Source organism: Triturus cristatus, chromosome 1_2 (assembly GCF_964204655.1).
Source record: "Triturus cristatus chromosome 1_2, aTriCri1.1, whole genome shotgun sequence".
Lineage (NCBI taxonomy): Eukaryota > Metazoa > Chordata > Amphibia > Caudata > Salamandridae > Triturus > Triturus cristatus.
In genome coordinates, this window is record NC_140580.1 from 924,993,830 (window position 1) to 925,020,525 (window position 26,696).

Here is a 26,696-nt window from a genome sequence, read left to right on the forward strand (position 1 = left end):
GAAGATCAAATGGGAACACTGCCGCCTTCTGCTGATAGCCCATAGTTGGCCCAGATAACACTGGTACATGGAACTCCTCCTTCTGTCGGGAGCTCAGCCCTTCCGCCTATTGCCAACACCAACGCTGTTGACCAAGAACAAGGGCCAAGTATGTCACCTGGAGCCAGCTTCTCTGCAACTGCATGTGTGGCTCCTGAATTCTTCTAATTTAAAAATGTGAACATCCCGCAAGACAGCAAGGACATTATTGGCAAGTCTAGGGCTGACGGAACCAATAAAACTTACAGGCTTAAGTGGAAGCGTTTTTGTCTATGGTATTTGTATTTGTATTTTGTACTTATACCGCGCAACTATCACCCAACGGGTATCTTGGCGCTCGGACTGTGGTGAAAAAAACTTCTAGACCAACAAAGTGTGTGGCATCAGAAAACGGAAAAGCAGAGGGGAGATGGAAAGCCGGTGTCAATCAGGAGATAGAGAGTTATGAGACCATGTGTCCCTCCTTAGGAAAGAGCCAAGTCTTCAAACTTTGCCTGAAATCCATCAAGGAGTTGGCCTGTCTAATATTCAGGGGAAGTTCATTCCAATGTCGCGGGGCCACTGTACTAAAGGCCCTACCTCCCATCCTGGCCTTCTTAATCCTACCAGTATTTAGCAAGAAGGCATACGATGAACGGAGAGTCCTTTGAGGTTTGTACCAGAATATTTTCTCTTGTAGAGAGATCGGGCCAAGACCATGTGCCGCTCTATAGGCGATACACAGGGATTTAAACTTAACCCTTTCCCTCATAGGAAGCCAGTGAAGCTCTTGAAGCGCCTGCGTGGTTGAGGAACCACGTTTCCTATTCAGCGCCAGCTTGGCTGCCATAGACTGGACCCTCTGCAAACTCTGGTAGATGTAAAGCGGAGCTCCTAGATACAGAGAATTGCAGTAGTCCAGCCTACTCAAAATGGTACTACGGACCACCAAAGGTGCAAGCGCAATGAAGTGCATCCCTTTCTCTCTATTTCAGAAGAAGTTCTACTTTATTTGCTCTCTTTAGCAAAGTCTGGTCTTGCTCACTCATCTATTAAAGTTCATCTGGCTGCTGTAGCAAGATACAGGGGATCACCACATACTCCATGTTTATGGTCCTCAAGTGTCTTAAAGTAATTTATGAAAGGACTGTTTAGAGCTCTCCCACCCTTCAGAGCTCCACCCCGAAATGGCAACTTAATGTGTTATATCATTTGCTAAAACAGCCATTTGAGCCCATTCACAAGGCAGAATTGAAGTACTTAACCTGGAAAGTCGCCCTTCTAGCACTTACTTCAACAAGAAGGGTTAATGAAATACAGACTTTTACCATATCCCATCCTTTCTTGCGCTTCACTGACCAAATGGCCATTCTGAGGACAAACCCGAAGTTCATCCCAAAAGTTCCTTCACAATTCCATTTGAATGAGCCAGTCGTTCTGAAAACTTTCTTCCCTAACTCTTCCATGCCTGCAGAAAGAGCACTCCACCCTCTAGACCTGAAGAGATGTCTTACATTTTATTTACAAAGGACTGAAGACATACGGAAATCAAATCCGTTATTCATAGCTTATGGTCAAAGTTGTCAGGGTACTGCAGTCTCTAAAGCTACCATAGCCAGGTGGATAGCGAGCGCAATACAATTTTACCATGACAAGGCTGGCAAGCCATTATCAAGGAATGTGAGAGCGCACTCTACTAGAGCAGTTTTAGCATCAACTGCTCTCTTTGCCGGAGTGCCACTTGAAAAAATCTGCAGAGCTACGACGTGGAAAACGACGCACACGTTTACGCAGCATTACTGCCTGGAGTCATCACAACATGCTGACGCATCCGTGGGACAGGCAGTGTTAAGGAACCTATTTTGTTAAGGTAAGCCTCTTTAAACATAGGTTTTATAAGCTGATGTTTTGGATGCAGTATATATTTCTTAAATGGATCTATGCATATTTGTTTTTTCTTTGCTTGTTAATACCGCAAGTATTCTATGCACGTTCAAACCATTGATCTATAGATTAATGTTGGATGTAGGATTATTTTAGCACTCCCCACCATCCACAAAGGTGCTTTTTTGACGAAAATATATATGTATGTATTTTATGCATATACCATATACATGCATGATTACGTGTGTGTGTGTGTATACACACGCACACGCACACACACACACACGGAACTGCTTACTATTCTGATTCAGGCATGTGACTCTATGAAAGATACCTCAATACTGGATAAGAAAAAAGTTACTTACCTGTAACTACATTTATCCAGTATTGATATCTTTCATAGATTCACATGCAACCCCCCCTCCTCCCCGGAGAGGCACCTCTAGGATACGGTACGGACTAAACTCGTGCTGGAAAATCTGAGGGACTAAGCCTCTCTTGGGAAGGTTCTAGAGTGTGCTGGCTGCTGATTGGTTAGGTTTTCAGTTTGGTCCTTTTTGTAAAAGGAGACTAATAGGCTATAGAGTATATGGTTGCTACCATAATAGCCTATGGAAATGTACTATTTACTACTTAATACTTTGTTATTTATGTACCGTGGGACACCCACTATGACGACGGGGAATGATTCAGGTATGTGAATCTATGAAAGATACCAATACTGGATAAATGTAGTTACAGGTAAGTAACTTTTTTCTTACCTCTCTGCTCTGTCTGCTTTTTTGTAGCTGCCAGACCAGTCCTCTCTTTAAGTATCCAATTGTACATAGGTTTCTAAAAGGGCTGGCTCACTTGTTTCCACCCAAGCCCTTTGTTATGCCACAGTGGGACCTTAATTTGGTCCTCACCTAGCTAATGTGTGCTCCCTTCGAGCCTTTATATAACTGTCCCCTCCAGCTGTTGACCATCAAAAAAGCCTTTTTAGTGGCGATTACATATGCCCGAAGGGTTAGTGAGTTGCAGGCGTTATCTGGCACTCTTCCCTGTCTGATGTCTTTTCCAGACCAAGTGGTGTTGTGCTCCAGGGCTTTCTTTTTACCAAAGGTTGTGACCCTATTCCATCTGGGTCAATCCATCACGTTGCCCACCTTCTTTGCTCCCCCGCATCCCTCTAAAGAGGAGGAGCGTCTTCATCGACTGGACCCAAAAAGAGCGTTGCCGTTCTATCTTGACCGCACAAAAGAGTTACGGGTAGACGACCAACTCTTTGTGGGGTAAGTGGGAGCCAAGTAGGGAAGGGCAGTGCAAAAAAGGCCCCTCTCTTGCTGGGTCATTCTCTACATCAAGATCTGCTATGCCCTGGCAAAGAAGCCGCCCCCTGAGGGATTAAGGGCCCATTTCACCAGGGGAAAAGCTGCCACTACAGCTTTGGTTCAGGTTGTACCCATCCTGGACATCTGTAAGACAGCAATGCAGGCATCTTTGCACATGTATCCCAAGCCCTACTACCTGGACAGTCAGGTCTGTAGGGACAGGCTTTTTGCCTGTTCGGTCCTGCTGGACTTCCTAGTGTAGGGTATTGGCCCACAGCCCACCGCTGTGATGGTATGGCTTGGGTATCTAATTCAAAGGTAAGGAATCTGCAGCGAGAAGTCTCTATCAGATGAATAAGTTACTTAATGTATCTAGCTGCAGATTCCTTACAGCCCCAACCAAGCCTGCCCGCTTTGCAGACTAATGTTGTAGGGCTAGGGTTACTCCCCTTTTCAGGCTCCTAGTTTCGCACAAGACTGTCAGTTACTTCGTGGCGTTGCGCTACTGGCGTAAAAAGTACTGACGTCCGCGCACCCGGGTGGCGCCTTTAAAGGTACCGCAATGTCATAACCAATGCTAACGACTCCAATGTCACGCGGAGCTGAATGTAGCCTCCCTACAGGCGTGCGCAAGGGGTATTGCTCAGCAAAAGTTTCCGGATCCAGCCTGACGCCTCGGAAATTCAAAGGTAAGGAATCAGCAGCTAGAGTATATACCACATAATGCGTTACTGAAGGGAACTTGTTCTTTAAGTTCCCCTGTGTGGAAGTAGAGGCAAGAGAAGAGGCCCACCTCTGGACAGAGGTGTGTGTATATCATAAATACTTCTGTGTTTGAAGCCTGTGTCCTGGCAGAAGGGGAATGCTGTAAATGTTCTGCTATGTGAGTCTGGTGGCAGCCTCTTTGACAATGTATTTAAAAGGCGTCTTTGTGTGTTAAAGCCAGTTGAATAAGCCTCTCTTTAGGGTGCATCCAGAACTTCTGTTGATTGGTGTCTGTAGGAAAGCACGCCTTTTTGCATGGTTACCCCCTAACTTTTTGCCAGATATACGATGCCAGCTTGACTGACTTTGCCCTTGGTCCCTAACAACCAGGGTCCCAGGGTCTGTTTTCTTTCCCAAAACTGTACCTTTGTCTCAAATTGGTGCACCTCTAAACCACATGCAAGTCCCTTCTAAAAGGTACATGTAGGAAGCTGGCTCTGTATATACTATCCCAAAGTAAAGTATAGTGTGCACAGAGTTAAGGGAGTCTCCAGAGGTAAAGCAGATGCTAAATTAGTTAAGTTATAACAGCTCTCTTTATGGTAGTGTGGGCGAGCAGTAAGGCTTATTGAGCAGAGGTTGTGTGAAGCATTTATTGTATTCACTCAATCAAGACTGATGCACCCGCTCAGCATGAATGCAGACCAATTGGTTAAGTAAAAAAAAGGTATACTTGTATTTTATTTATAGATCCAAGCAGTACTTGGTACAGGTAGGTAAAATATACTTGGAATGCGGGATTTCACAATGAAATGCAGTTACGAATGAAGTTTGCAATAGTTACATGTTGGTATTGATTCAGAGAGCAGTTTGCATTATGCAAGAAGAATTACTTTTAGAATACTTTTTAGTTACTTTTGGATTATTTTGAGTACTAGGGTGGTATGCCTAGATACCACACCTAAGGTTCTCACTATACACGGAAAGTAAGACTTTTTATACTTTGCAGTTTAGCTCTCTTTTCTCCATCCAAATATCAGCTCAAAACGTAAAACATTTTAGGCCCAAAATCTCTTAACATGGGTTCCTATCGGAGAAAAATTACTACGAGCAGGCCAATCTGGTGTGGGAGCAAAGCTCCTGGGGTTAAGGTCAGCACTGCAGGGGCCGTCTATCAGCACAGGAGCTGCACTAGGGCGGCTGGGTGCAGGGTGCAGAAAAGACATCGGGATCCTGTGCTTTTCAATGTAAACCTTTGGTTCGGTGAAGTTGCTGCAGGCTCGTGCAGGGTGGCTTCCTGAAGGCGACCACCGGCTGGAGAGGTAAGTCAGGATCTTGGGGGATGCCTGGACACCGTTGGTTGGGCCAGCCAGGGCCGGGGGGCGTTGGGTGCAGGGGTGTCTTCTGGTGTCAGGGTTTCTTACCAGCTCCGGTCGCGGTTGGGGGACCCTTCAGCTTGAGCCTGAAGGCGTCATCTTGAAGCTTGAGGGAGGTCGGGGATCACCAGATCCCAGGTCAGGTTCGCTGGTGAACCCTCCTCATGGTGTTGGGCACTCGCAATCGGGCCGTTGGCGTTGGATGCACAGTGGTACAGAATCGCGGAGTCCCCAGAATCTGGATTCTAGTCTTGGAGTCATTGTTGAGGAAATCCGGTGCTCACAGGAGCCAGTCTGTAAGGTGGGTGCAGGGCAGGGCAGGTCCTCTGAGGGGGCTGCTGGCTGCTGGACACAACGGTTTCTTTGCTGTAGGCAGGTCAGAGTCGATACAGGCTGGTAGGGCTGGGGCCAAAGCAGTAGGTGTCCTCTTGTTCCTGGGTCAGCACAGCGCTTAGGTCCTTCTTCTGTTTTCCTCGAATCTGAGAATGCAAGGTTCAGGGTTGCCCCATGATACTAGATTTAGGGGCATTTAAAGGGGTGTGCAGGTTGGAAACAATAAGACCATTACTTGGGGTGGGTACACCCCCTAATATACCACCCTCCAGTGAGAGGGGAGCATGAGCCTCTCCCTGGTTTGCTGGGTCCCCTCACCTTCAAGATGGAGGGGACTGAGATGTGTGCTTAACCTCGCCTCCCCCACCTGAGGGGTGGGGTTGGCAAAGGTGGGCACACTTCTCTTCTTAGCTTGGTTTTGCTGGTGATTCTCCTGCCCAAAGTTGGGGCCAGAACTGGTGAGAGCCAGTTGCTGGGGGCAGCAAAAAGTCAGGGACAGCTTCCAAAGGTGGCAAGCCTTTGAAGCTTCCCCTTTATGGACCCAACCCATCTTGGGGGAGGAGGCATTAATCCTCTGTCCAGGATTGGATTTATTTCTGGACCCAGAGACTAGAAGCTCTCTACCCAGGGGTCCAGAAGTCTGTCTGGTGGTGGCAAATGGTGGGCAGCAATTTAGGAAAGACACTAGGGTAGAGGATTTGGCCTAACGGCTAGTATGGTTGACCTTGACTCTGGGGAACTGGGTTCGAGTCTCGGCAATGGTGCTGAACATCATATGATTCTGGGCAAACCACTTAATAACCCCGTGCCTAACAAAAATGAATGTGTTCTCATGTAACGCAAGTGGTGCTATAAAAAGCACTCTGATACCTGATTCGGGTCAAGTTCGCTCTATATAAAACTCTGTAAAATAAAAACTAAGGCTGGTCGATTTTCAGGTGGCATCTCTAAGATGCCATCTGAGTGCATTTTTCATTAAATCACACACTGGAATCAGTGGGGGTTTAATGTGCTGAGAAGTTTGCTACAAACTTCCCAGTTTTCAGTAAAGCCATTATGGAGCTGTGGAGTTCGTAATGGCCAGATTCTAGACCATATACTCTTCATGGCTTTACTACACTTAGTGTCTAAGAATGGATTTAGACAGTGTAGGGGCACAGGGCGCATGCCACTGTGCCCTCACCTGAGGGCTAATGCACCCTGTTCGAGGGGTGACTTATCTAGGCCTTAGGCAGTGGGTTGCAGGCATGGCACACAGGGATGTGTGCCATGTCCCCTCTTCACTTTTCTCTGCACCAAAACATGCAGCCTGCACTGACAGTGTGTGGGTGTTAAGGTACAGGGCACTAAGGGTGGCACAATAAGTGCTGCAGCCGTTAGAGGCCTTCCTTGGTCACCGTGCCCTTGGTACCCTTGGCACCTTTCACAATGGGCTTACCTGTGGCCAGGGATGTGCCAATTAGGCGGGGGAGGTGAAGTGAAGCACACATCTGTCCTCACCATCTTGAAGATAAGGGGACTCCCCCAATCAGGATGAGTCATATGCTCCCTCTCACTGGATGGTGGCATAAGAGGGGGTGTAAACACCCCAGGGAAGGGACCCATTGTTCTGAACTTGACACCCCTGTAAAGCCCCTAAATCTGGTATTTAGGGGTTCCCTTGAACTTCCTCCATAGATACGACAACCTAAGAAGGACCGAAGAGCCGGGCTGCAGGGAAGAGGACAATCACAACTGTTTTGGCCCCAGCCAAAGGGACCTCCCGACTCCATTGGATAACATTGGGCCCAGTGACCTCTACACCCGGCCGCCCAGTGCTGCTGGTGGTGCAGTATCTACCTGGTCTTGAATCTTGCCTGGTGTTGTCCTAAACCTCCAAAGCTTGGGTACTTACCTGCAAACTGTTTAACATTGTTTTTCTCCATATGATTAGATTGTAAATCTACCTATTGCTTTGAACTGTATAACCATATCACTGCAAAAGCATGCAACTGTACTTGATTGACATCTATAGAACACATTCTTAATACTGTAAAGTATTTACCTGCAATTCCAAAACATTACTGCATTCTTGAAAAGTATTGCTATTTTTCCCAACTGTAAAACTTCCAGCAGTAAGTGATTCTTGGTTCTATAATAAAATAACAAAGTAGCAACTTCTTATACAAACCAATTGGTCTGGATTCAGTCTTTGAGTTTGTGATATCATTTCTTGCCTGAGTGTGTACAATAAATGCTTATCAGTACCCTCTGATAAGCCTAACTGCTCAGGCCAGCTACTGCTACATTTTAGAGTAAGGTATTGTCTACTTTAACCTTTGCCATTCCTTAGGGACCCACGGGACTCTGTTCACACTATACCTCTTTTTGGTATAGTATATACAGATCCAGCTTCCAATAGTGTCTTCTTGGGTTGATCACTCTTTCTTTATTCTCTTCTTTTCCTTTAGAGTGGGACAGACAGATGCTGAGCGGCGGCAGGATATTGTTCTAAGTGGAGCCCATATCAAAGAAGAACACTGCATCTTCAGGAGTGAGAGGACAGTAACTGGTGAAGGTAAGAAACTACAGAAGTTTGTCACAGTTGCAAAAATAAGCTGGACTGTTACATCCTTCTCTTATGTTGGCATATTCGCATGGCTGAAGCATGCTGTGGGCCACTGCAAGTGACATCGTTCTTTAAATTAGGCAGCATTGGGCCGTAGAGCAGTTTGCTCTAACCTCTTAAACAGTGACAAGGATGTAGATTGATAGTGTGTGTGCTAAGCCCCTTAGACCTCAGAGGGACTAGGGAGATGAGTGATACCTTATAGAAGTCCACTCAGAACTTTTGTTGTTAACGTTTAATCCTGTACGATTTAAAATATCTCTTTTGCTTTTGTTCAGTGGTTGTAATGCTGGAGCCATGTGAAAGATCTGAGACCTACGTCAATGGCAAGCGAGTGGTGCACTCAGTCCAGCTGCGTTCTGGTATGTTATATGTGGACTACTGGTGGAAAAGACTGTGTAGCAGTAACTGTTGCATAGTCAGTTGATTTGTGTTCTGGTGATGACTGCTCTTTGTTCATTTAGTTTAATGGTTATTGTGTGTTGTGTTTATAGAATCCTCATCAATATTTAGAAACCCTGGGTATATCTAACACTATTTGGATCCCAGAATACTTATAAAATGAAGAGAAAAATGCTGTCCAAATACCATAAAGATCCACTGCAAAAATAAATGCAACATTTGCATTCATATTTTGTTGGTTTAATGCAACTGCATAAAACCAGTATTTCAAACAGACATTTAGCTGCAGATTCCTTACCTTAGAATATCCCAGGTGTCAGGCTGGATCAGTAACCTTTTGCTCGAGTAATACCCGTGCGCACCGGTAGGAGTCGGTTGGCTCCGCGGGACGCAGTCCGCAACGGAAGTGACATCTGCATCACCTGTATAGGTGCCACATTGGTGCGCTGACGTCAGTTCTTTTCTTTCCGTACCAGCTAGCGCAGATCTATGAAGAGAGCTACCCTCTGTCACTTTTTTCAACATTTTGTTGAGGATTTTTGGTGTGTACGTTTTTACATCGTTGTCAAAGAAGACTTCTGGATTCAAACCATGCCAGTAACGGATCCACACTTACTTTGTCTCTGGTGCCTGGCACGTGATCATGACTGAAAGCTGCTTGCAGCCTGGCAGTCGACTCCATGTCGCGCTCACCCTAGATGTCCCAAGAGGAAGGTCCAGATGCCGCTCCGGGAGTCCTAAGTCCTCGTCCACCTGCTCGAAGTAGTCAAGTCGGTCGGGTAAGTAAAAGGCATAAACAAAAGAAGTTGAAACATGCTTCCTCATCTTCCCGTCCGTTGGCCAATGCAAGGGAAGAGCCTTGACGCTCCATGCTTGTTCTGCGGTCGGCTCCACACCTTCTTGCATTTCCTGGGGCGGGAGTGAACCCCACCCAGCTTAAAGATTTCTATAACGCCATATGCCTCATGTTGGGCAACCTGACCCTCCTGGTACGTCCCCAGTGGTGTCAGCCCCTGTGCTGGGAGCCCCCAGCGACTCCAGCCCGATTCTTATCCCTGAACACCCGGATTGGTCCCTTTTGACACGGATTCCTGTGCTGACTGCACCCTTGGGTCCTAAGTCCGTTCCTCAGCCTTATTTTGAGGGGCTGTGAATGGATGAAGATTAGGAGGGATCACTTGACGGAGAGACGCGCGAGCGCGCGAAACAAGATGGCCGCCGTGTAGTGAGCTCCGGCGTTTTTTCGCCCGTTTTTCGTTAAAAACGACGATTCCTGTCAGTTTTATAGCGCAAATGAGGTCGCTTGAATGCTGAGCATCTTACCTGTCGATTGCTGAGATTTTCTTTGAATTTGGACGGTGTTTGAGGCGTTTTCCAGTGTCCAGCCTCTGCTTCCAGCTCTCCCTTCAGGTATTCCCAGCTTTGTCTGTCAGGGGGCGGAGCAAGCATTCAGGAAAGGGCCTGGCTTGGGCCTAGCCACTCCCATAGCCTGTTATAGCTGCTGCACCAGCTTTAATAAGGATATTCTTACTGCTGCAGTATTTTTTTCCTTCATTTTTTTTTGCGTTGTTGCTGTTATTTTTGCAATTTTGATATTTTATTTTATTTTTATTATTATTATCCTACTTTTGCTACTAAATCAACATGGATAATAAAAATATTCATCCTAAAAGAAAGCAGCAGGTTTCACCTCCGCCAATTAAATCAAAGGCGGTAGAGTCAGCAGAACCTTCATTATCCTTAATTTTGGAGGAAATTCAAGCGCTTCGTGTTAACACAGATTCTATTGCCTCAGAGATTAAAAATGTTCGAAAGGAAATGGCGAGTATGTCAATGAAAATATCTGATACTGCAATTAAAATACACGATAATAAGGCTAAGCTTGAGACTTTCACTCCTCTTGTAGCTAAAATATCTCCTTTGTCTACCCGACTCCTAGAGATGGAAAATCGTAACAGACAATACAATTTACGCATTTTTAATTTACCAGAGGATGTGGAGAGTGGCAACTGTAGGTTGTATTTGGAAAATTTGATTCCTGGGCTTCTACAAATTAAATTTCCAGAAAAATTTGAGATTGACAAGGCCCATAGAATCCCTTCACATCGCAATCCTCAACATACCAAACCCCGTCAAATGATTTTCAAAGTCCTCAGACATCATCATTTGGTTTTGATTCGAAAGGCAGCACGAGAGATTCCTTCCTTAATGGTCAATGGGAATAACATTTTTATTCATCAAGACTTTGCCAAGGAAACAGTCTCAATCCGCAAGGAATTTTCTACTCTTCGGCTTCAACTGCGAAGTCTTGGGTTCAAATATGGTCTTTTTGACCCTTCAACAATGCGTATCTGGAAAGACAATCTGTCAAAATCTTTTCAACGTCCTGAGGACTTGCGTCAGTTTTTGGATCAACGTTCACAGCAATCCATGGATACTCATGACTCTAATACTTGATTATAGCTAATTTCCTTTTTTCTGACAGGTTAATGAGTCATTACTACATTGGGCTCCAACGGTTAGGTCATGCTTGTTGAGCGTATGTGCGTCTCATCTTTGATATTTTTGTACCCTGTTTGTCGTTTTCTCCTTTTTTTAATTTTTTCACCTCCTTTTACTTGTTCTGGAGCTACTATTTTCTCTCATTATTGTTCTCCTTCTTTTCTTTTTCTCCTCTTCTTGATTTTTTTTTCTTTCTCTCTTCATTATGGCTAATATCCACAATATTAAAGTTGTTTCACTAAATGTTAAAGGTTTACGTCATCCAGTTAAGCGTACAAAAATCTTAGATTATTTAGGTAGTTGTAAGGCAGATATTTGTTTTCTTCAAGAGACTCATATAGATGACATCTTAAATTATATGAAAAAGAAATGGGTAGATACTATTGTTTCATCACCTGCTATTGGTAAAAAAAATGGGGTGGCTATTTTTGTTGCGAAAAAATTGCATTGCCAAGTCTTAAGCAAAATTTCGGATGCAGATGGAAGATATATTATAGCTAAAATTAAAATTCATGATTCAGTCATATTTTTGCTCAATGTTTATGGACCTACTGCGGATGACCCTCTTTTTTGGTCTAATATTACCACCGAGGTTCTAAAGTTGGGTAAAGTTCCTTTAATTGTTGGAGGTGACTTTAATGTTATTGCTGACCCATTATTGGATAGAATATCTAGTACTAAATTTCGCCCTCCTAAGGTTTTTCATGCTTTTAAGTCATTTATTCATACCACCAAGTTAGTTGACATTTGGCGTTTGCACTTTCCCACAGAAAAATGTTTTACATTTTTCTCTAATCCACATAATTCGCATTCTAGAATTGATTATTTTTTAGTCTCCACACAATTAGTCCAATCTGTCAAGACTCCTAAGATTGGTAATATTGATATCTCAGATCATGCCTTGATTTCTTTTGTTCTGAATTTAACTTCAACTTTTGCAAACCAAACTAGATGGCGTATGAATACTGGAATTGTTCTTAATGAGCTTAATAAGCCTAAAATCTTAAATGCTATTCAAGACTATTTTTTACTCAATCCTGAAGGTTCCACTTCCATGGTCAATAGATGGGACGCCTTTAAAGCTTACATTAGGGGTGTAACTATTTCAATTATGGCCTATGAAAATAAAACATTCAACGCACGTATCAGGTGTTTAAAAAAACAAATTGCGAAATTTGAAAGGCTTTTTATTTCATCAAATGATCCTCAATTTAAAGTTAAGCTACAAAAGCTTTGATATGAATTTAACTCAATCCTTAGTACAAGAGCTGGCATTCAAATTTCTAATTCTAAGGCTAAGTTCCGTTTTAATGCCAACAGATCTGGGAAGCTTTTAGCTAATTATTTACGTATAAAAAAAGATAGAACGCAAATTACCTCAATTCATGGCCCTAATGGTAACATTGCAATATCTCATAATGATATTGTTAAGGAATTTTGGGATTTTTACTCTACTTTATATAATAAGCCTGATCCTCATGATCCTTCCATACTGGACTCTTTTTTAGATACATGTGATTTGCCCAAAATTTCACACTCGGACAGGCTTGGGCTAGATTTACCCATTACTACTGAGGAAATTTTAGCTGCTATTAAATCCATAAAAAAAAAAAAATCCCCTGGCCCAGATGGTATCCCAGCTGAGTTTTATAAAGAGTTCCAGTCCCAACTTTTGCCTTATTTATTTCAACTTTTTACTTTTTTTGGTTCTTCAGGAACGATCTCAGGTTCCTTTACTGATGCTTTAATTATTGTACTTCCTAAGCCAGATAAAGACCCCACTCTTGTTTCAAATTATCGCCCTATTTCCTTAATTAATCAAGATTGTAAATTGTATGCTAAAATACTTGCTTCTAGACTGGCCCCTATATTGGATTCTATTATACATCTTGACCAATCCGGTTTTATGAAGAATAGATATTCTACAAATAACACAAGAACCTTATTACACATTATTGAACAGAGTTCCACTTTAAGCTCCCCCGCAGGAATTTTGGCTTTAGATGCAGAGAAAGCTTTCGACAAAATCCATTGGCAATTTTTATTTCAAACCTTATTATCATTTAATTTTGGTACTTCGTTTATACGCATGATTTCTGCTCTGTATTATGCCCCTACTGCTCGTTTATTTATTAATGGCCAAGTATCTAGTCAGTTTTCTCTTTTTAGAGGCACAAGACAAGGTTGTCCCCTCTCTCCACTTTTATTTCTCATTGGAATTGAACCTTTCCTTACTCATATAAGAAATTGTGTTAATATCAAAGGTATTCAGATTAAGGAGATTAATATCAAAACTTTAGCCTATGCTGATGATGTGCTGTTATTTATTAGTGAACCTATATCATCAATGCCTGCCCTATTAGAAATTATTACAAAATATTCCATGGTTTCTGGTTATAAACTTAATATTAATAAAACTGAATTCTTCCCTTTAAACATTTTTTGTACTCCTGATATGTTACCCATGGCTGATATTGTGTGGCAAAAAGATAAATTAAAATATCTTGGGATTCTATTTGCGTCCTCCATAAAAGCAACATTAACATTAAATAGTAATTTTATTCTGAATTATATCAAAGATAAAACGTCTAAATGGTCTTCACTTCACCTCTCTTGGTGGGGTAGAATGGACTCCATTAAAATGACTATTGCTCCTAAAAATTTTTATACACTTGCTATGATTCCTATTCAGTTTCCTTTACAATTCTATAAAAACATTGATAGACTTCTCTCCAAATTTCTCTGGAATAATAAATCAACTCGTATTGGTTATAAAAAATTAAAAGTACCTAAATGCAATGCTGGATTTGGCTTGCCTGACTTTTTTCTATATCACAAAGCATTTATACTGAAACAAAGTTCCATATGGTTTCCTCCTTCCTCTTTAAAGAACCAACCTACATGGTTTCATATAGAGCAGTCTCTTGTGGATCCTTTTCCATTGACCACCTTGCTAACAATGTCCAATAGGTCAATATATGTGCATAAATCGGTTATTATTAAATCCACTAAACTCATTTTTAATGACCTGGATTCAATCTTTTTGATCCCTATGATTCATACAGAAGATATGTCATTATGGCATAGTAATGTGATTAAATTGAATAGAAATGTTACTTTTTGGAATGCTTGGATTAAAGCTGGTATCTTTTATCTTAAAGATATCTATTTTGACAATGTTTTTATTTCTTTTGAAGCTTTACAAATGAAATTTAGTTTACCTCAATCTGATTTTATTAAATATGAATCGTTATGTAATTCAATTTTAGACTCCTTCCCTCATGGTATTCCATTTAATGTTAAAGCAGATTTAGCACTATATATTCGAACTATCTCTACGTCATCACATACTGTCTCTATTTTATATAAAAAATTATCTAATTCTATAGGAAACAATTTAAATATTATTTCAACATTTTGGAATGATGAGCTTTCCCTTTCTTTGTCCAACGATACATGGATGACTGTTTGGCTTAATAGTATTTCAGGATGGCTGCCTGTTTCACTTTACCAAACCAATTCTTATATTTTATTTAATTGTTTATGGTCCCCAGTGCGTTTATTTCGTGCTAAGCTGATGCAAGACGACATTTGTTGGCATTGTAAATTACTCCCTGGATCACTACGACATATGCTTTTTGAATGTCCATTCATTTTTAAATTTTGGTCTGATGTTTGGGATATTATTCAACAAATATTTCATATTCATGATGTTATTTCTTACAAAATATTAATATGTAAAGCTGTTGGTCTTACGCATAACTTAACTGAATTAGAAGGTAAACTGTTTAACTTCCTAATATCAGCTGCTTTAAAGTCCATTACATTTTGCTGGAAGGATATTTCGTCTTTATCGGTTCATGCTTGGTGGTCATGGGTCATTTTTACAAGAAGAGGTGCTCAATTATCCCTGAAAGGGATCAATCACAATTCTAATTTGTTTCACTCTTTTTGGTTACCCATAGATGTATACTTATCTTTATAATTGTATATTTATACTTGATTCACCGTTTTACAGTCATTCTATTTAAAGCCTTATATGATGAATGTAGCTCCTTTTTCTAATAAGTTGACATTGCAACTCTTCATGGCTCCCTCCCTTCCCTTCTTTTTAGTTTATCTTCCCTCCTTCTAATTGATTATATATACATCTTTAACTACTGTATTTAGAATTGCTTTTAGAAATGTTTTATTTTATATAGGTATTTTCGCTTGTGATAAAAAATTTTCTGTATTGTCTGTATTTGTTCATTCTTATGGAAAATTTAATAAAACATTTTGAACTCAAAAAAAAAAAAAAGGAGGGATCACTTGACGCTTTACAAGACCAGCCTGAGCACCAAATGGACTGTTATGAGGAATTGGGTGAGGCCAAGGGTCTGGATACCTTCCTGGATTCTGGCCTGCTTTCTCCCCCTACCGTGGCTACGTAGGAGAGAGCTTTTATATGTTATGAATCTCGGTGGTTGGAGTCATGTGGCTGCGATGTGTTTGCATCCGCCAGCTCGGGACTCCGGTCCCTGAACACGTTGTGTGTGTTTGCTCTTGCTACATTTACCCTTTGGGACGCTGTCGAGCAGCTCCTCCCCTCCTTGCCCGAGAGCTCTCGTGCTGATGTGGCCCGCCTAATCCGTGATGGCCATGATATGGCGCATTTTTCGATTCGGTCTGCCATGGACACCACTGACTCTGTGGGTCGTGCTATGGCCAGGTCAGTTGTCATGCGCCGCCATGCGTGGTTACGCGATGGCGTTTTCCCAGAGCATGTTCAGGAGCGGCTTAGAGATCTACCATTTGATGGGATCACTCTTTTTGATGCCCACGCTGATTCAGCTGTCAGGCGCCTCCTGTCTATGTTTGATTGTCTTCCCAGATTTTGATCCTCGTGGAGGATTTTTGGTTTCGTGATGGTGTCACCTTTCTTACTGTTAACCATTGTGGGTTACAGATGTTCTGGGCTGTGTGGCTGTTAAGCCGTGTTATTTCCTTATTCTGGTACAACTGGTTGAGCTGTGTTGACCTTTCTTTTGAGCCTCTGCCTACGAGCTTGTCGCAAGAGGGACCCTTCTTTTGTAGGTTTGTGCCTTACTCTATGTGGGGTATTTGTTGGCTGTTATACAGCTACTCTTCCTTACCCAGGAACGTTTGCCGCAAGTAAACTCTTCCTACTGTTGTAATATGTCTCCTCTGGTGAGATCCATGGGCTTGGTTTCTCTCTGGGGGTTAAAATTGGTTGTCTACGGTTGGTCCGTAATACATCCCCACCTCTGTGGGAGTGTCCTTCCCTTCTGTTTCGTTGGAGTTCTGTCACGTCTGTTCTTTCCTGGCGTGTTCTTGCGGCCTTGCTTTGGCCGTCTTGCCTGTCTGCAGGTGGACACGTGCCCCTGGGGGCTAGGTTCCTCTGTTCCGTTCAGGAACAGTCTCTTGTGTATTCTATGAATACTTGCCGTATTGGTGCATACAGGTTGCGCTCTACATCTTTTCTTCTGGTTCAGGCACTGTCCGGGTTCTTGCCTAGGGCAAGGGGAGTTCCCGCCGGCTCAGTCTCGGCTGTATGTTGCCTCCTACCCCACATCCTTGGTAGGGTCTCCGGTCCCCTGCTTCTTGCAGGACAGGGGGTCCGGTTTGTCCGTTCCTGCCCTGTGCCTGTTTCTTAGTTCTTCGAAAAATGGCTCTTGTCTATGCCTTTCTGCCAATGGCTCTGCGCTCCACCCCGAATGTTTTTCTGGGTGGGAGTTCTTACTTCCATTCTGGCACAGGTGCTTCTTTAGATAGCATTACTGTGCATGTATTCTTCTCTACATTTTCCTTGTTGGTAGACTGTGTCGGTCTATGGCGGTGTATGCTTTTTGGCGACAGGCTTCTGTCTGTGCCTTCTCTCAATGCTTTCCTGGCAGTATCGTGGTCTATGTGTCCGCCTGCCTCACTGGCGACCAGGTTTCTTCCCCATCGGGGAACTGTTGCCTTTTCTGTGTTCTGACTGTTCTGCCGCACACCGGTGCAGTGGTACCGATTGAGCAACCCCGGTTTCGGATTTATCACTTCTCATATGTGTGGCAACATTCCTGTCTCTTGTGTGCATGTCGTAGGTTCTGCACGCCACTGGGGTGCTCGCATACTAGGTTCTTTTTGCCCTAGTATCAGGCCTTCTTGCTTACTCTTTCCTTCAGGATGGAGTCCTCTGTGTTCCTGGCTTTACAGGTTATCCCCTCTCAATGGTACCTTTTGGTACGTTTTGGCTGCATGCCTTGCCACTGTTGTCACTTGTTCCGGTGGTTTTTTTCCTACACCCATGAGCCTCATGTTGCAGCTCCTGTTCTTAGCTGGACAGTCTTCGGAATGTCCCCTGTTTTATTGCGGCTTCCACTGTGGTGTATGTTCAGACTGTATGCTCTACCATAGTCATGTTGTTTTGCCCCTCGGGGCTTCGTTTCCCTTGGATCATAGGGACCGGTGCTGGTATCCTTCTTTGAAGGAATCACTGCATTATTTCTTACGTTGGCACTAATCTTTCTAGTTCTGTTTTCCTTTCGTCTGTGTCTGGGCGAGAGAGGTCTCGCACGGTCCCTTGTCGGATTTTGGTGTCTTTGCTGTCCCTTGTTCATGCTCCTTACGGAGTTTCCTGGGTCTAATGTCGGTTGCAGTGGCATTGCGGTTCCCACCGTGTTTCGTCAGACTTTGGACAAATCTGTTCTCTTGGAACTTGCTGGTTGATTCGCAGACCCTCCTCGTCTGGGATACGGCTTTGGTATCTATTCTAAGTTAAGGAATCTGTGGCTAGATGTCTCTATCAGATGGAAGAGTTACTTACCTTCGGTAACGATATATCTGGTAAAGACACAGTCTAGCCGCAGATTCCTTAACGCCTGCCCATCTGCCCCACTCTGCGAAGACCTTTTCATATGGTGTCTTTCCAACTGGCCCCCTCTTTCTGGTGGCCTTGGTCTTCTGGAGGTGTGCACTCGCACCTCACTCTGGGGTAGGGTGTGTTCTCCTACGTGGGGCCCTCCGGCCTCCCCTCCGTCCTAGTGTTTGGTTGGTGGCATGTTCTCGCACCTTCCTTTGGCGCAGGGGGTGTTGTTCGGCTTTCGAGCCCTTTGGCTCTCCACTCCGTCGAAGTTTTTAGGTGAATCATTCCCCGTCGTCGGAGTGGGAGTCCCACAGTACATAAAGCAATAATCATGCATATAATAACCAAAAAACTTTGGTAACCTGAAACCAGGAAGTAAAGTAGCCTAAGCTACAAGGTAAAAACACTTCCACACCTATGACTATCACAGTCATTATGTACAGTCCAAACTGCAGCCAATCAGGCGACAGCACCCACCAGAATGTTCTCAGAGGCGCAGGCTCTCAGATTTTCTACCGCACGTTGTGTGAAGGGAGTCTCCCTGAGCTCTGCTCAGTACTTTAGTTTTTCGCTGGTTTTTTGATTACTTCAAGATGTCAACTTCTAAGAGGTCTCTCTTTAGGCCTTGAGTCCTGTGGAAAGCTCTGGCTCTTCTCTGAAGATCCTCACAAGAAGTGTATCTACTGCCTCTATCCGGAACATGAGGTGAGGGATTGTAAGATCTGCAGGACCTTCCCTCAGAAAACCCTCAGGGATAGAGAAGGGCGCCTACTTCTTTGGCTACAGAAGATTAAGGACAAAGACAACCCTTTATCTGAGGTAGAAAGTGCAGCCTCTGGGTCCTCTGTATCCTCCAGAAAGAGGATGGCTGAAGAAGAATTATCTTCTCCTGGGGCGAAGGTGTTGAGGAAAGTTCAGCCTGCTAAGGGCTCTGGCCAGTCTTCTTCTACTTCATCTAAGAAGGCTTCTCCACCTTCAAGATTCAAGCCTACTACGCCCCTGAGGAAATCAGGAAAGTCTCTGACAAATAAAAGATTTCCTGACAAAGATTTACCTCAGTTAAAAATGCCATCGTCGACGGCGTTGTCGACGGCTCCTTCGTCGACGCTACATCAACGTCGACGGTTACATTCTCGTCTCCGAGACCGAAGATGATTGACGTCTGCTTCGTCTCCGTCGACGCTGGTCTCTGTGGCTGTCAGACCCATCTCGTCGACGAAGGAGGTGTCCTCTCTCGTCTCCGCTCCGTCGACGGTAAGGCCAAAGAAGATCTCGTCAACAACTGCTGCGTCGACGCCCGCCCCCCTTCGACGAAGACTTCTTTGTCGACGGCCACCTCGTCGACTAAGACAACCACACCGTCGACGGCTGCCCCGTCGACGAGGACCGACTCATCGATGACAAAACTTTCGTCATCGTCTACCTCCTCGTCGACGAAGATTGCCTCGTCGACGTTTAACATCTCGTCGACGAAAATTGCCTCGTCGTCGAAGACTGCTTCCTCCTCAGCGAACATTTTATTGCCGCCACCGCCATAGTCGACGGCCCCGTCCACGGCGTACTCGTCGACGCCTCTATCTTCCTGCACAGATTTGCAGGTTTGGACTGCAACATCAGCGTCGGCTTCATCCATTCAGCCTTCAACAGCGGCTTCTCTTCTGCAACGTCGTGGCTCCTCTTTGGAAGACCTATCCCCATTAAAGCTGCTGGAACAGCTCTTAGATTCTGAGGAGGAGGAGGAGGAGGACGAATCTGGAGAAGATGACAGATTCCGCACTGCATCAGAACTATTTATTAAATATCAGGATGACGACCAGGAGGAAGATCCAGGTACTGAGCCTCAACCTCCACCTCCTGTCTCAGTTCCTTCAGCACAAATGCCTTTAGAACTGCTGAACAATTTACAGTATGTTGCAGGACTATTATCGGTGTTTTCCTCCCTCGGAATCGGCGGAGTCTCTTCCATCGACGCCTATGCCAAGGGTTCCCATACCCTCTTTCCAATCTCCCAGACCACCTTCTCCACTGCCATCTCGTCATTCTCATGATGCAAATACAACTGATGATGACAGGGAAGAGGGAGAGGTGGATGACCATTCAGTGCTGTCGGAGTGGGACGAATATCAAATCCAAACTCCGTCACCGACCGCTCCGGCCCCTGTGGACTCTCCTCCGGTGGATATCGGAAGTTTTCATCTCCTTATGAAGACGGCCACAAAGATTTTTTTATCCCAATGGAAGCTAAGAAAGATGACTGCTTTCTTTATGATTTTAAGGACCAACCGAGAAAACAGATCAGAACAATTCCAATAATAGATTTTATCTGGAAAGAAGGCTTAAAAAGCATGGCGACACCAAATTCTCTCCCAGCAGTCTTACCTCGGTTGGACAAAAAATATAAAGCACCAAGCGACTCACCGGCATGTCTCATCGGCCAACCTAAAGCCGACTCTGTCATCGCCCAAGCTGCGCAGAGACGGGCCAGGAATCCCTCGTCTCCTATATCAGCTCCACCTGACAGGGATGGCAGACTCAATTGGGGAAAAAGGTCTCCATGATGGCTGCGACGACGGTTCGGGCTGCAAACTCCCTAGCCATATTAGGGAGATACGATCGTCAAATGTGGTCCAACATATCCCCCTACATTAATATGCTGCCGGAGCCTTCAAAGTCCGAGGCCTTGAAGATCTTACAGGAGGGAGAATATACCTCGGTTGAAATCATCGACGCAGCCGTGGATGTAGCATCCACTGGGTTTAGACAATTGCGGGTGCGGCAGTATTAAGGAGACAATGTTGGCTAAAATCAACGTCTTTCCGTCAATTGGTCCAAACAAAGATCATCGATATGCCATTCGATGGAGAGTCTCTGTTTGGACAACACGTTGATGAGGCCCTTCAGGCCATTAAAAAGACGGCGAAGTCTCTTGGTAGCCTGCAGTTTCGAAAGTCTTCTTTCCGTGCTGCCAAAGGACGTGGATCCTTCACCAACAGGGGAGCATATAACCAACAACGTTCTTATCAATCCTCCCAAACTAATCAAAGATTCCAAAACTACAGGCAACAATCTTATGGACAGCGGAGTAATTCCTATTCGCAGTCAAGAAAGAAGCAATACTTTCGTGGACGAGAGTTCAATAAAAAACAATGAGGTCAGCCAACTGCCACCATCTCTGCCATTGCCCCATACAAGAATTGGAGGAAGAATATCCCACTTCTATTCGAACTGGTCCAAAATTACTACAGACAAGTGGGTTTTGGATATAGTAGCCAGAGGCCAGTCTCTGGAATTCACAAAGATCCCCCCAAACTCTCCTCCCAAAGGTCCACCCCCTGCTCATCTCAAAGAGCTTTTTTCCCAAATAAATCTGATGATCCGGAAGGGGGCAATCGAAAAAGTCCCTCTGTTACAAAGAGGAACAGGATTTTATTTGAGATTCTTCCTCATCCGAAAAAAGTCGGGAGAATGGCGCGCTATTCTCGACCTTCGCGCCCTCAACAAATTATTTAAAAAGCTGTCCTTCCGAATGTTAACACTTCAAGAAATTCTACAATTACTTTTGGCGGGGGGTCACATGGCCACCCTCTACCTCCAGGACGCTTATTTTCATGTGCCGAACCTTCCCAGACACAGAAAATTTCTACGGTTCAGAGTGGCTGGCAGAGACTTTCAATTCAGGGTCCTTCCCTTTGGACTCCGTTTAGCACCCCGGGTATTTACAAAGGTGATCGCGCCTGTCACCGCACACCTTCGCCTGCAGGGCATTCAAATTTTCCCGCACTTAGACGACTGCTTTATCAAGGCGAATTCTGTCAAAACGACATCCGAACATGTTCAGAAGTGCCTGCTACTTTTCCAGTCTCTGGGTCTTTCCATCAATTTCAAAAAGTCTCATCTGACTCCGTCACAAAGAAGGACTTTTCTAGGAGCAACATTGGACACAAAACTGACCCTCGCCTTTGTCTCAAAAGAAAGACAAGTCAAGATCTGCAATCTCGCGCGCTCATTGCTGTCAAAAGAGTGCGTTTCAGTCCGTTTGTACAAGTCCTTCCTAGGAATGATTTCTTCCTGTATTCCTCTAATTCCCAACTGCCGTTACAGAATGAGGCCGCTGCAGGAAGAGCTCAGCCTTCAATGGCTCCAGGTTTCGGCATCGTTCGAGGACATCGTTCGCATCACTCTTCGGATGCAGGAAGCCTTTCAATGGTGGAGCAAGATAAAGAACTTGAAATATGGATGTCCATTTCTAGTCGAAGTGCCGGATTTTATCATAATCACAGATGCTTCCCTCAAGGGATGGGGGGCACACCTTCAGGGGATGACAGTCTACGACAGGTAGACTCTGGAACAAAGAAGGTGGCATATCAACCTGCTAGAGTTACGAGCCATATTCTTAGCTCTAAAATCTTTTCGGGCCATCATCAAAGGAACATCCATACTAATACCAACGGACAATACGACAAGTATGCATTACTTGAACAAACAGGGCGGGACAAAGTCGGCCCTGCTATCTCGGCAAGCTCAAGAGATTTGGGATTCGGCGATTCGTCACAAAATCAGCCTCAAAGCCATTCATTTCCAAGGGGTCACCAATGTTCTGGCGGATTCCCTCAGCAGAACCACAACATTAAACCACGAGTGGGAACTGCACCAACCATCCCTAAACAGGGTGTTTCAAGAATGGGGGCATCCCGATCTAGACCTCTTTGCAACCAGCCAGAACCGCAAATGCCCATTCTCTGCAAGTTGGGTTCCCCACAAAGATTCGCTTGGAAATGCGCTTTTGATGAATTGGTCACAAATATATGTCTAAGCTTTTCCACCGATTCCGTTGGTTCCACGAGTTCTACGCAAGATCAAGAAACAACCTTGCCGCATGATACTCATTGCTCCCAGATGGCCTCGCCAGTACTGGTTTACGGAACTTCTCCTCCTCTCAGAGTGCGAGCCCATCCAGTTCCTGCCAATTCCGAACCTTCTGACCCTCCAGGTCGGACAAATTTGTCATCCGGACCCAGCATCGCTGAGATTAGCGGCATGGCTCCTCAACACCTTGAATTTGCACACCTAGATATTCCTCCAGACTGTCAGGAGGTTTTAGCTAATGCTCGAGCACCTGCTACGATTAAAACTTACAAACTGAAATGGAAGAGGTTTCGCATGTGGTGTCAGTCTGCCAATATCCACCCTATTCAGGCAAGACCAGAACAAATTCTACCATTCTTTCTACAATTGGCAGTCTGGCCTCTCCCATTCTACGCTAAAGGTGTTCTTGGCGGCAATTTCGAGGTTTCGGCAGGATGGTGTTAACTCTCTTTATTCAAATAGTCATTTAACAATTCTTCAAGGGGTTGTTCCGGATGTTCCCCCCCCTATCCGACGTCCACCTCCTTCTTGGCACCTTAATATAGTGCTTACACAACTGATGCGGCACCCTTTCAAACCCATTCACAAGGTGGATTTAAAGTTCCTTTCTTGGAAGGTTTCCTTGTTACTAGCTTTGACATCAACCAGAAGAGTTAGTGACCTCCAAGCATTCACTATTCATCCACCTTTTCTACAATTTACATCCAAATCTGTAGTGCTGCGCACTAACCCAAAATTCATGCCAAAAGTCCAGGCGGATTTCCACTATAATGAATCTATAATTTTAAAGACTTTTTTTCCCAAATCCGCTCACAACTGCAGGAAGGACTTTGCATTCCATTGACATCAAAAGATGTCTCAAGTTCTACTTACAACGGACAGCAGCAATACGCAAATCAGACAAACTCTTTGTGGCATATGGCAAACGACGCCAAGTATATTCGGTCTCAAAACCAACCATTGATCGTTGGATCTCTGCTGCAATTTGCTTATGCCAATGATCAAGCGGGAAGACCATTACAAACGAACCCAAGAGCGCACTCTACAAGAGCAATCTCGTCATCCACAGCTCTTTTTGCCGGTGTGCCTCTTCACCAGATCTGTAAAGCGGCAACATGGTCTAACAGACACACTTTTACCAGACACTACTGTTTGGAAGCAGCAAGCGATGCAGATGCATCAGTGGGACAAGCTGTTCTGCGCAATCTGTTCAAATAAGGTGAGCCTCTGTTCTCCCTCCTCCACTATGCTTTTCTATAAGACGCTTTTCATTACTCTTTCTATCTTGAAATTGTTCTCCATATGTTGAAGCACACATGTATTCCTCTATAATTATACAGTTTGATAAAATATATATATATTGTCTATGATACGAAAGCAGCGTCTTATGAGCATGATGTTACGTACTGCTATCTACTCTGATTCAGGCATGTGAATCTTTGAAAGACACCACAAATACTGGAGAAGAACAATAGTTACTTACCTGTAATCTGTGGTTCGCCAGTATTGGTGTCTTTCATAGATTCACATGCAACCCGCCCACCTCCCCTCTGAGGCTTTTAGGCTATGATGTATTGGTAGGCTCCCTTCTCTATCCCTGAGGGTTCTCTGAGGGAAGGTCCTGCAGATCTTACAATCCCTCACCTCATGTTCCGGATAGAGGCAGTAGATACACTTCTTGTGAGGATCTTCAGAGAAGAGCCGGAGCTTTCCACAGGACTCACAAGACCTAAAGAGAGACCTCTTAGAAGTGGACATCTTGAAGTAATCAAACAACCCGCAAAAAACTGTGAAGTAATGAGCAGAGCTCAGGGAGACTCCCTTCACACGACGTGCGGTAGAAAATCTGAGAGCCTGAGCCTCTAAGGAGAACATTCTGGTGTGTGCTGTCGCCTGATTGGCTGCAGTTTGGACTGTACATAATAACTGTGATAGTCATAGGTGTGGAAGTGTTTTTTCCTTGTAGCTTAGGCTACTTTACTTCCTGGTTTCAGGTTACCAAAGTTTTTTGGTTATTATATGCATGATTATTGCTTTATGTACCGTGGGACTCCCACTCTGACGACGGCGAATGATTCAGGCATGTGAATCTATGAAAGACACCAATACTGGAGAAACACAAATTACAGGTAAGTAACTATTCTTTTTCACTGCCTTCTCATGTTGCTATCGCAGTTTTTGTCATGGCTCCGCATTGTGGCGCGGAAACGTTTCCTGTAGAAAACTGACGTCAGCACGCCGGGTGGGGCTTATATGGCTCCATTGACGTCACTTCCATGGGCGACGTCAGGACGGAGCCGGGCGATGCCACCTCCCGGCGTGCATAGGTATTGCTGGGGAAAAAAGATTTTCCGGATCCAGTCTGATTCCTGGGGAAATATTCTAAGTTAAGGAATCTGTGGCTAGACTGTGTCTCTACCAGATATATTGTTACCGAAGGTAAGTAACTCTTCCATCTCGACGTCTGGCTGTTGAAGGCCAGCTCGCCCCAGGCTGTCCTCTCCCACCTCCAGGCTCCTGCTTTCCCTGGGGGTTCACTGTCAAAGTGCCTAAGTCACACCTGACACCCTCTCAGATGCTCCCTTTCGTCAGAGCTGTTCTGGACATGGTGCAGTTTGGGGCCTATCCTCCCCGAATGGCGAGTCCAAGATATTCAGGCTATGATACCGATATTTCGGCCTCTATCCTGGATTTTGTTGAGAATGACTGTCTTTGTTTGTCTTTGGTAGCTGGGGTTGGACCAAGAGTCCAGGGCCTGTGCTTCCTGTGAGAGTATGCAACTCAAGGCTATAAAAGACCTTCACTCACCAAGAATCTGTTGCTAGCCTTTCCTAAGTTCTGAGCAATGGGTTTGGACCTGGCAGCATTTTGCAAACATATGCCTGATGCTCCTTCTGGGCCAAGGAAATCAAATGAATACCACATTTTTGTCTTTGGCTCCGACATCTCTCAGCGCCATACCAATGGATCTAGTGCTGATGCCACATTCCTTTGACCCGGCTCTATGTTATAGAGTTTTGCTGAAGCTGAGCACTGCGCTGCTGCTGCCACCTCTGCCACTTCCACCACCACCACCTCCGACGCCAGATACAGCTCCACCGGCACCGCAGCCTGACACAGTTCCTCTAAACGGATCCCGCAGGGATGCTCAACGTTTTGTTCTAGTAGAAGAGCATAGGAATTGACTCCATGACATTTTTGGAATGGACTCTGATCTTCTGAACATGTACCCTTATTGTGACTGTTGGAAATGAGGCTCAAGATTTTCAAGGTCTCTTCTCCCAATGGCCTGGAGAACTTGTGTAAAATTTACCCACTGGTCCACCAATGCCTGAAGTTGTCAAAGATATGCATAAGGTTGCTCAAGTTTTTTTGGGAGTATTATATTGCGCAAACTCGACCAAAAGGTATCCGAGCACCTTACATGAGTACCAGTTACGTTACAGATGGACACATACATTTTTGGTAAGCACAGGTAGATTACATGATTTGTTGAGAATCACAGGATGTTGAGCGTCCCTGCCGAGACTCGAACCTGGTTCCCCAGCTTTGAGGTCGACTGCTTTAGCTGTTAGGCCACATCCTCTTGGTCATGTGTTGGATCTGCAGCTTCTGAGAAATTCCAAGACCAACATCTTCACTGAGGGCCATCTGCAGTAGAACCTGTTGTCTCTTTCAATTATGCCCTTTAGGAACCAATCTTGGCAGCCTAGAAGAAACCTTATTCCTCCCCAGGGGTAAACAGGCTTGTAGCATTTCGCTGTTGCCCTGCTCCAGGTAATCTGCCCTTCCTCTGAGAACACACTTCGCCGGAGTGTCTGGTCATACAGACTTCCTGC

The 26,696-nt window shown here is 44.6% G+C and overlaps 1 protein-coding gene across 16 annotated transcripts in view; it reads left to right on the forward strand.

Annotated features, from left to right (window-relative positions):
* The window catches only part of KIF1B (kinesin family member 1B), a 1,461,559-nt gene that overhangs the window by 503,474 nt on the left and 931,389 nt on the right, over nucleotides 1-26,696 (forward strand). For all 16 annotated transcript variants that reach the window (XM_085609808.1, XM_085609814.1, XM_085609823.1 and 13 more), the window contains 2 exons: nucleotides 8,080-8,186; nucleotides 8,516-8,599. In XM_085609808.1, the coding sequence (XP_085465934.1) occupies nucleotides 8,080-8,186; nucleotides 8,516-8,599 (191 nt within the window). The remainder of the gene's footprint in view (nucleotides 1-8,079; nucleotides 8,187-8,515; nucleotides 8,600-26,696) is intronic.